At 32.7% G+C, this 11,270-nt stretch overlaps 1 protein-coding gene across 1 annotated transcript; it reads left to right on the top strand.

Annotated features, from left to right (window-relative positions):
- The first annotated feature begins 8,474 nt into the window (after window positions 1-8,474).
- On the top strand, window positions 8,475-10,260 carry LOC127080351 (aquaporin NIP1-2). Its single transcript, XM_051020679.1, has 5 exons — window positions 8,475-8,746; window positions 8,947-9,171; window positions 9,264-9,461; window positions 9,544-9,605; window positions 9,731-10,260. Exons 1-5 carry the CDS (start codon window positions 8,642-8,644, stop codon window positions 9,948-9,950), a joined length of 810 nt encoding a protein of 269 aa, XP_050876636.1. The 5' UTR covers window positions 8,475-8,641; the 3' UTR covers window positions 9,951-10,260.
- The last annotated feature ends 1,010 nt before the right edge of the window (window positions 10,261-11,270 follow it).

The following is an 11,270-nucleotide window of genomic DNA, read 5'->3' as shown; positions in this document are numbered from 1 at the left end:
AGATATCAAGCTAAACCCAAGGCAAGTCATCTCACTCAAGTGAAGAGAATTTTGAAATATGTAAATGGGACTTGTGACTATGGTATTCTCTATTCACATAGTACTAATTCAATACTTGTAAGGTATTGTGATGCTTATTGAACTGGAAGTGAAGATGATAGAAATAGCATATTTGATGGATGTTTCTTTCTTGTAAATAATTTAATCTCATGGTTCAAAAACAAGCATAATTATGTCTCATTATCTATTATTGAAGCTGAGCAGTTGCACATAATTGACCCTGATGAAGCAAATGTTAAACGAGTACAATGTTGGACAAGATGTCATGACATTATTCTGTGACAACTTGGGTGCTATTAATATTTAAAAGAATCTTGTTCAACACAATAGGACCAAGCAAATTGACATTTATCGTCATTTCTCATGGAACTTGTGGAAGACCAAGTTGTGAGTCTTGAGCATATAGCAAATGGAAAAAAGTTGTCTGGTATATTCTCTAAAGCTTTTGATGCAAATCAAATTGAAAAACTAAGGGGTTATCTTGGTATTTGCATATGTGAAAGTCTATAGAAGACAAAATTAGGGAAGCGTGCAAGGAGAATAATAAAGTGTGTCTCTCTTATGGCTAATGGTGCATGTAAAATAAGACTAATTACAAAGTTATTTTTTACTTGGTCCATCGTTACAAGCAAGGATAGACTTTTGCTCATTCTCTTTTGAACGCGGAATATTGTTCACTTTCTTTTCTCTCAAGTTTCCCATTATTTCCAACAATGAGTCGATCATATGGAAAAGATAAAGATATGGAGGTCAATATGTTAGAAGACAAGTCTAGGAAGAAGGCTATGACTCCATAGTCAAATAAAAAGGATGTGGAAAAGAATGTATCCAATATGGGGACACATGTTGAACCATTTGTGTCTGGGAAGAAGTTTGTAACAAAGATGAAGTCCTTGAAGAAGAGACCTATTCGAACACATAATTTTGACTTAGATGCTGATGAATATTGGGTTACCTTCTTGGAATCAGATGGTTGGTGTAAAGATTTAACCAGAGGGTTAATTTGTCCAAGTGTTTTTGTTTTGTTCCTTTGGCCCTTGTATTTAGACATCTATTGTTTCCTTGTTCTAGATTTATAATGGCTTGATAGCCTTATGGTATTTGTTTCCAATAACAAAATCTAGTTGTTCTGGGATTTTTTTCAACCTCTATGCTCATGGTAGATGTTTGTCAACTTCTTTCTAATATGTTCACTGGATGTGTTGGATGTGTTTCTATCTTTGCCAAATTGTGGCAAAAAATAGTAGTGTTACTATTAGTAGTGTGATCTAACTACTAACTATGTTGGTGGAGCTACTAATTATGGTTGTGGATGTTTTTCTAGTGTATGTATGCGGAGAGGTGCATGTGTTGCAGTATTGACATGTGTACTCACATGCTGGAGCATCTGGACTTTGAGCATATGTGAGTTGATCTACTGATTGTGTATGAACTATGATGTTCTGATGTTTGATATGTAATAGTTGTGGTGTGTGTTCAGTTCTTACCTAATTGACAACTACTAATTGTGTTGGTATGCAAGCATGTTTGATTGTGTGCTTGACTAATTGTGGGAGAATCATTATATGATTGACTGAATAATGTGTAGCAATCACTTAATTGTTGATGTTCCTTCTTCTGTTGCTGCTACTGATGTGTTTTCTTATGATTATTGTACTTCTGTTGTTGTTGATGTTTGCTCTGTGTGCTTCTGTGTGGTATGCTTAATGCTCAACTTATGTTGCACATCTTATATGTTTTTGAAAGTGTTGTTTTGCCAAAATTTTCCAAAGGGGAAAAATCGTTGTTACTTTTAGATTATTTGTATTAAACAAAACAACATGGTATGTTCAAACAATTTTTGTGAAGAAAGGACACATGTGGGACTTGATGTTCTCGCAGGTGTGGCACATTCGGCCCCTGTTACTGCTATTATATTGGCGCGTTTTCTATTTGTATTTTGAGTGCGTTTTTGGATTTATTTCTGATTGATTTGTTGATATCTTTTAGCAAACTAATTACTTATATTTGTTTTATGATTTGTTAAGATCAAATTTAAATATTTAGAAATTTAAATTTGAACTCAAATCAAATTATATCTTGTTATCAAGTTGTTTTGGAAAAACAAATCTTAACCAAATCTTTACTTTATCCGCTGGTCAAATCTTCTACCCATTAGAGAAAAGCCTAGTTGAGGAATTCTATTTAAATAGACTCAATTCCATGTTTGAAGATAACGAGAAAGTATTGAGTATTCCTAGTGTTAGGGTTTTTATCTGAGTCCTATGTGTGTGTTTATTGCACACCATGCTAGCGTCTACATTCATATCATAAGGCACACTGTTGGTTAGTTTAGTGGAGTTGTAATTCAACATTCATTATTTTGTTTATTGATGTGATCACTTGGGATTAATGATTGAGATGAAGTGAGAGGGGTTCTCATATTTAGGGGGAGAACTAAATAGAAAGTCACTAGAATTAGGAAGAGGAATTGAATAATATGAGGTTGTTGTTTCTATAAGACTAATTGTACTAATTCAAAATAGTGAACTTCCTTTCAGGGGTAGAGTGCCCCAGACGTATGAATGGTTTCATTGAACTGGGTTAACAATTCTTTGTGTTCTTTTACTGCTTTTCTGCTTCATTATTTTGTATAACTTGTTATAACTTGGTTGTGCACATTGTCTCAGACACCGTGTCCAACATTTGTCCCCTTAAGAACATAATTTCATCAAGAAACTAGAATGATACTAAATTGAAACAATATTAGAACTAAGTTATTTCCTTGTTTTAAATAAATTTAGATAACTTATGAGAAATCTACGAATGTAACATTTTGCTGCAAAATTTAAGGAACAATATTTTCACCAAGTTTTACTAGCATCATCACTTTTGTATACAATAGGGAAAAGCTTTTATATCATCATCTTCGATGCCCCCAATCTTCAAAAACGAAAGAATAAACGCCCAATACCTCATATGAGATAATGACAGTCATCAAAAGACATTAAGAGAAGGGGAACTGACTCTTGGTGATACAAATCCCTTTCAAGGTTAAATAATCAAACACCGACTTCTCATAGAAATCACAAAGAATGAAAGGGTCGAGCATCCCCGAATGAAAATTGTTAACACCAATAATGGAGCCACTTTAGAGCGCGTGCGGTAGAGCCCCACTCATTTTAGCCTCGAACTAGGTTCTCACTCAAGGATAGAGAAGGGGAACTGGCTCTTGGTGATACAAATCCCTTTCAAGGTTAAATAATCAAACACCGACTTCTCATAGCAATCACAAAGAATGAAAGGGTCGAGCATCCCCGAATGAAAGTTGTTAACACCAATAATGGAGGCCTAATACAATAAAAATGATGAAATAAAATCATTCATAAAAGAAAATGATGAAACAAAACCATTCACAAAAGATAACGATGAAACAAAATCATTCATAAAAACAAGACCAAAGGCCAAAACAATATGAGCTAAAAATAAACCAATAAAAGAAAGCCAAGAAGGTTATAGAATAAAAATAATAAGTAAAAAGTAAAACCTAAGAAGTCGCAGCTTTGTTGAGAGAGATAAATTTCCCCTTCGAAGCATGTAGCTTGTCCCTCGGGATCTTCACTCCAGGACAAAGAAGTTCCACTTGGTTCAAAGTGTTCTCGAAGTAGGATTTCCTTACATGGTTTCTTACATGAAAGACAATGTTAGACTCATGCCAGAAGTATTTTCCTCTTCTGCCTTTTTCAACTGTTCCTTCAGCTTTTTAACATCCTTCAAGTGGCACTCCATCACCTCCTTAGAGTATTCTCCGTATCTTTCACCATTTGTTTGCAGTCTTGAGCGACTCGATGTCCTTATTCATAGAAGCTTCGACACTAAAGAAAGAGATTTAACCCTCACCCATGTTCTTCTTCTTTCCTTCATCATTTTCTTTAATTCTTTCACCTTTGCATATAAGACATATTTCTCCGTAGATTCCAAGAGTTTCTTTATCACGACAAACTCCTTCAAAAGATTGTCTCTTTCCATAAGGAATCAGTCCAACCACTTTTGCAATACTTTCTTATCCTTCCTATGGCTACTAAGAGCCAAGATTTACCTTTTTCTAGCAAAACCAATGACAACATAGTGTTCGTTCGATGCAAATGGTAGGACATCTTTTCCATTTCTTCCTAGTGGATCGACTCAATCAAACGAGAAAAGTAGTTATAATCAATTTCAGGGAAGATGGACTAAACGTATTTGGCAAAGCTATGACCAATGGTGAGAAGGAAAAATTGCATGAAATGGGAAGGAGTCACACTTTAGGTTCCCCCTGTTATCATATTTGCAGCCTTGGGCATCCCCTGTCTTGAGCTTCTTTGAGGCTGGCCCATTTTAAATGGGCCTATTGACTTTCTCTCGCATGGATGAATCATAGTTGACCTTCTTCTACAAAAATAACTCAGATGTGCAATTTCCCGAGAGATCATTATATTTTTGCTCAAAACCTCAAAGGTGGTAGAAACCTTGGTCAGTATTCGTTTGATTCTTTCTTTGTAGGGTTGACCCTTTGGCAATCTAAACCCTATTGCAAGCCCTTTTCTGGATCTCTTTTTGAGTCTACACGACCACCTGCCTTGGTTGCTTTAGAGGCGGAGGCTGAGAAGGGGGGAGTATTTTTGCTAAGACCATTCCTCATTTCCATAGGTTCATTTAAAATACCCACTTTATCTACAAGACAAGAATAAAATATGAATACTCAAGGAAAAGGTAAATAGAAAAAGTAACGAGTAAGCTTAAAGTCTCTTTCCTTAGATATTTTAGGTATCTTCCTTTTTGGTCGCCTCTTCAAATGACTAGGTTTCCATATAGGGATTATTGTGCTTTAGAGCCCGACCGTTGGAAGGCGACCATATCCTCAAAACCCAGGCCTTCCTAAAACGCAACAAGATATGCCTTTAAACATTCATACTCCAAAGATAAATCTAAAGATATGTAGACATATGTGCTCAGACCCTTTAAAAAGGAATTGTCTCCCCGGTATTTGGGAAATTTGTCTACACGCTTCATGCTCGTCAAAGCATTTTGAGGGGGAAGATAAGGTGCACCTTGGAAGGGTGTCTTTATTATCCACACGACCCTCTAGTAACACACACAAACTTTCATAGGCTTTGCGACTGTGAGGGGAGGGGGGGGGGGGTAATTAAATAATACATATCCTTGAAATTCTTGAAATTATCCATATAAACTTTAAACATCTTCTTCACTTATTTAAAGGAAAGAAATCCTTGATCTTGATTTGTCTTGTCATAGGGGTGTTATATGTTGAAAAGGTGAAAGAAGAACTTTAGGGTTGAGGGTACCATTCTTGCATTCACACCAATACTTGAATAACTTGACATAAGTCTAACTTAATGGGTGCAGTTATGAAAGGGCGATTCTCAAGGGATTCATGACCCCGAATTCAAATTCATTGTCAGGAAGCCCAAATACCACTCTAGAGAACAAACATTTGTCAAAACGATTGCATAATCATTTGTTGGGATCTATGTGTGAAACTTCCCAATCATAGGATGGACCAACGTTCGACTAGGAATTCTCTATCTGACACACATCACTAAAGATAGACGTCGTGCTCAAGATATCTTGTTTGAACTAGGAAAACTAATCCACTTTAATGGAGAGCTCAAGATCCCATTGTCCATTTTGTACCATTTCATCCTCACTATCAACAAGTAAAAATTATGACCGTAAATGTTGTAACACAATTCTGAATCTATTCACCATCTAATCTCATTATCACTTGGTTCATAACCATGTTGGTGTGTAAAGGCCTTAATATAAATACGGGCCTTTAACTCATTCCTTTACACCTCCAAAATATTTGAATTTATATCCCCTAAGGAGTGAGAAACCATGAGAAACTTCCTTAATATCATTTCTAAAGAGAGCTACTTCCTTTTCTCCATCCAAACCTATTCCAAGGATTTGCGCTTCCTGGGATCCACAAACTCCTCAGCGGCTTCGCTTAAACCCCCTCATAGTCTAACAACTCTCATTGATATATATATATATATATATATATATATATATATATATATATATATATATATATATATATATATATATATATATATATATATATATATATATATATATATATATATATATATATATATATATATATTAAAAAATGATATCTCACATCTAGAGGAGACAACTCTAATATTTATGGGTTTATCACTTTGTTTCGTGAAGAGATACCATTTATCTCATCATCACTCGAAAAGTACCTGAAAGGGAATATTCAAGTTTCCTATATTAGCCATTGCTAGAGATAAACAGAAACAACTGAAAGGGTAAAGAAATGGAGTGTTATCTTTAGTGTTTGTGAAGTTCGATATGAAGAAATAAAAACAAGACCACAAAAGACCCATAAATATTGTGCGGGCAAAGATGAAGATCAAAAGTTGTGGGAATATCACCAATGAAGTAAAAATCACATAAAAGACTAGAGATATGGAACTCTGGTGCAAAGGAAGTGAAATAAGTAACTAATTACATCATACTTGTTTATAGGAAACCAATGAGTATGGATTTACTACAATCAGGAATGAGGTAGACAATAGAAGACGCAATCAACGACCTTGGATCAACCTCAATTCCATAATGGTACTTAAGTCCAGTAAATAACTACAACAATCTTAGCTTTGTGCTCAGTAACAAGGACTTAGGAGACAATTATTCTAGATCGGTCAAATAACTTGTAAGACAAATGCAGTTCGAAGGCCAAACCCAGAGTTTTGCCCGTTCAGGGATGACAAACAAGTAGATTCTCACAAAGGGGTCATCCACTGGAGTCGTGCACCACACCTATCATCTCAATTGTTGAAATCAATGAAATAGTCTCACACATTCCTTGTTGCACTCCCAAGAGCAGTTTTAATCATCGTTCATATATAAGTGTGATTGCAAGTCACACTAATATGCAATCCATTCATTCTTGCAAGTCACACCTCACGAGCTTAGGTATTTGAGTGTTAACCTTACAAATACATTTGTTCTTTTCCTACTAGAGACTCTCATCACCATACGAAAGAGATTCTAGAACAAACTTAATCAACATATCATCAATTTTTTATTTCACATCGGAATGAAAATTATTTTCAACCATTGAGTAAAAAGTCAACGATGGAATCAAAATTACAATCCTCAGAAGTACATAAGTGAAATTAATTTCTTTTATATAACTTAAAGTACAATTAAACTAATTGTTCCATTGAAAGATATTTACATAATTTGGCATTATCTAAGTAATAATTCATTATGTCTCATAAAAAATATTTTATTTATATTTTTTCTCCAAATCCATTTACAATATCAATGCAATCTTTTTCGTTATTTTTTCATTATTATACTTTTATTTATTAACTTCTATTTTATTCAACTACTCTATTAGTTATAATTAACAAAAATATTTTAATATATGATATTAATTTTATTATTAAAAACCACACCTTTAATCATTTTCTTAAAAATCGTGATTACACAAATAAAACATTTTTTAACGAGACACTCGGAATATAATTCACCATCACCAAAAATAAAATAATAAATATTATGAAACTCTCCCAAATAATTCCAAAGCAATCAAATTAGTTATAGCGACGTTTCTACTATGAACATTTTCCACTTACTTTAAACATTGAACGCTCTAAAATCTAGTTAAAAATTAATAAAGTACTATTCTCATAGGAATTGATAATGGAAACTAGCCCAACCAATAAACAATAAAAAAACATAAATGAGAGTTCTAACAAGTAATAATAACCTAAATCTAGAATTCATTATTCAATGTACTAAAAGTTGAGTTCTTATCTCCTCATTCATCTACCTCATCTCATTCTCATCCAATTTTTTCCTTGGACTTATAACTATTCAAAGCCTAATCTTTTTATTTATTTTTTGGATAAAATATTTAAAAAATTTAACTGTTACCGTAATACTATGTCAACCTAACATCATCAAACTTCAAACATTTGACTAAGAGAGACAAATAGACAAAAAGACAAGTCTATTGTCTATATATCCCATCTAAAGTTAAAGTTAAGTGCAATTTATGTCCCATTCTGCATTTCCGGTGGGTAGTTGCAAAAGCTTTCAATGTTATCAAGGATCACACCTCAAGCTACAAATATACTTACATGCAAGATAAGAAATTCTTCTGTTTGTTTTACAAAAAATTGTCCAAAAAATTTATCAATCCAATAAAAGCGACTATAGACGACAAAACTCTTTTTCAAAATTTTAAAGATAAAATTTCACTTTAAAAACGGTTTAAAATTAGTTTGTCAAACATATCATGTGATTAAAAGGGATATATGTTCACAAAATATACATGTTACGTACCAAAAAGTTATAATTTACTTTTCCATGTGTGGAAATTTCAAAGAAGTCAATTATGAATCTCTTCCATGCTTCCTATTTATAAGACTTTTGGGTGCCCATAAATTGGGGTAGCTAGTTCCATACTTCATTTCTTAACTTCTTTGACAAAGCACAAAAAAAATATTTCTTTCCATTTCATTTCTTCTGTTTATCCTAATTTTGTGTCGGTGTTATGGCTGATCATTCATCAAGCAATGGAAACCATGAAATAGCTTTGAATGTAAATGATGATTCCTCCAAAAATTGTGAAGATAACACTGTGCCTCTTTTGCAAAAGGTTTATCTTCTAAACTTCTCTATATATCTTGTCTTCAACTTTTTTCTATAGTATATAAAAATAATAAGTATTTTTTAACAATTATTTATTATTATTTTTATATAATTTATAGACCAAATTTTTATCCTAACATATGTGAATTTGAGAAATTGAAATGAAAATGATAGAATTAAATGGTTTTTATGTTGTGTTGAATATAGTTGGTGGCAGAAGTGGTGGGGACATACTTCTTGATATTTGCAGGATGTGCTGCCGTTGTTGTAAACCTTGACAATGACAAAGTGATAACACATCCTGGGATTTCAATTGTTTGGGGCCTCACTGTTATGGTTTTGGTTTATTCTCTCGGTCACATCTCCGGTGCTCATTTCAATCCGGCCGTCACCATCGCCCACGCGTCGACCAAAAGATTTCCTCTCAAAGAGGTGAACCAAGTTCTAAAAAATCTCTCATAATATATGGTTAGGGTTAATAAAATTGTTGAGTAATTTTTCTTAATTTAACGATCTTATTATAGGTACCAGCTTATTTAATAGCACAAGTTCTTGGATCAACTCTAGCAAGTGGAACACTTAGGCTTATATTCAATGGAAATAAAGATCATTTCCCCGGAACACTTCCGGCTGGTTCTGATCTTCAAGCATTTGTGGTTGAATTTATCATCACTTTTTATCTTATGTTCATCATCTCTGGAGTTGCCACCGATAATAGAGCGGTAATTTCTCTATACTTTAATGTCATTCAATTTTCAACCCTCTTTTACATGTCATTTATTCATTTTATTGTAAATATTGCAGATTGGCGAATTGGCTGGACTTGCAGTTGGGTCTACGGTACTTCTAAATGTCATGTTTGCTGGGTATGTTCACTGTTTTTTTCTTATAAAAAACAACAATTTATTAAAAAGAGTATAAGAGGTACTTCAACCCAATTTGAAAATAGTTAAAACTTAATCATACATGAAACCATATATGTTAATAACAGGCCAATTACGGGAGCATCAATGAACCCTGCAAGAAGTTTAGGGCCTGCTATTGTTCATAAGGAGTACAGAGGAATATGGATATATTTGGTGGCGACGACTCTTGGTGCCGTGGCCGGTACATGGGCGTATACTTTCATTCGGTACACGAACAAGCCGGTGCGCGAAATTAGTAAGAGTGCGTCTTTTCTTAGAGGAGTACAAAATGGTGGATCAAAGTGATTTATTAAGGAATGTGGAAAGCTTTATATCTTCAATTTCAATTTTTGAAGATCATTATGTGTTATGGTTTAAGTGTAAGCAGAGTCTCTCTAGAGGAAATGGCGTAACATTTATCAATGCATTAACTGTAATATTTATGTTTTGTTACAAACACACACACACTGAATCAATTTTCTTATCAACAAATAAATTGTAAAAGAGCTTTGGTGAATACTTTGACGAATCTCTGATTCATGCTCAGTCTCATTTGATTCAAAAGCTAACTGATTATAAGGGGTAAGATTGGAATATATAAGATAGTTTGAAGTTGCTTGAGTTCTAACAAACTCTAACTAACTCAACCATTTCTAACTAACCTTCTAACAAATTTACTAACCACCTTCTAATCTAATTTGTAGCACTAACTAGATACTATTAAACTAATCTCTCCATTTTCAAATGACTCTTGTTTAAGATTTTTAGGATCGGATTAAAAAAATACAATAATAGTTATAAAATATTATTTTTTATTAAATTAATTTTATTAAAATATTTAAAGTAGTGTATAGAGTAATATTTAAATATCATAATTATAATCATTGTAATTATTACTGTATTGAAAAATGAAAATGACATAAATTTTGAAATAAAATAAAAAATTATTGTTAAAACGATGGTCATTTTAAATAATATTGTAATATTATTTAAAATAATATTTGTAATATTGTGTCTGTGAAACCATGGATTTTCCGCTATGTACGTTGAACTATTGTCATAGTAATGACCTTAGCATGATGAGTGATGCAAAAATCATGTAACATGTCATGAGTATATTTACTTAGGCACATAGATATACATTTCTTTAATCTTTCTAGTTCAAGACCCAAATATATTTAAGGATTTCAAGATCCTTTATAATGAATTTTCTATCTAATTTTTTTACAAGATTAATTTCAACCAAATCAGTTCCAACAAGATTATAATCTAATTTAGATAGAGTGTTAGTAGTTTTTGTATTAAAAAAACAATAATCAAACATATATTGAATGTTATTTAAATTTTAAAGTGTTATAGTAAGTGCTCGGATACTATGTAAAATGAAATTAATAACGTTCATCTGTGGAAAAAAACTTTAAGATTGAAAAAGAATTAGAGCAAGAGAAAAAATCTAAATTGAAGTTTTATTTTATTTATTTATTTATTTTATTTAGTTCTTCCCAACGACCATATAAAACAACCTTTTAAAAGATAATGGTAAACCCAAAAAGAATAAAAAAAATCAAAGATAAAAGAGTAACTAATTTATCTATAAAATCTAGTTGAATCGACAAATATTAATAT

The sequence above is a fragment of the Lathyrus oleraceus genome, chromosome 1, assembly GCF_024323335.1.
Source record: "Lathyrus oleraceus cultivar Zhongwan6 chromosome 1, CAAS_Psat_ZW6_1.0, whole genome shotgun sequence".
In the NCBI taxonomy this organism is placed as follows: Eukaryota; Viridiplantae; Streptophyta; class Magnoliopsida; order Fabales; family Fabaceae; genus Lathyrus; species Lathyrus oleraceus.
This window is presented reverse-complemented; position numbering and strand designations above follow the sequence as displayed.

Coding starts and splice junctions, on each gene's coding strand:
- LOC127080351 (XM_051020679.1), top strand. CDS start 8,642: ATGGCTGATCATTCATCAAGCAATGGAAACCATGAAATAGCTTTGAAT. Junction 9,172..9,263: donor AAAGATTTCCTCTCAAAGAG/GTGAACCAAGTT, acceptor ATCTTATTATAG/GTACCAGCTTATTTAATAGC. Junction 9,606..9,730: donor CTAAATGTCATGTTTGCTGG/GTATGTTCACTG, acceptor TGTTAATAACAG/GCCAATTACGGGAGCATCAA.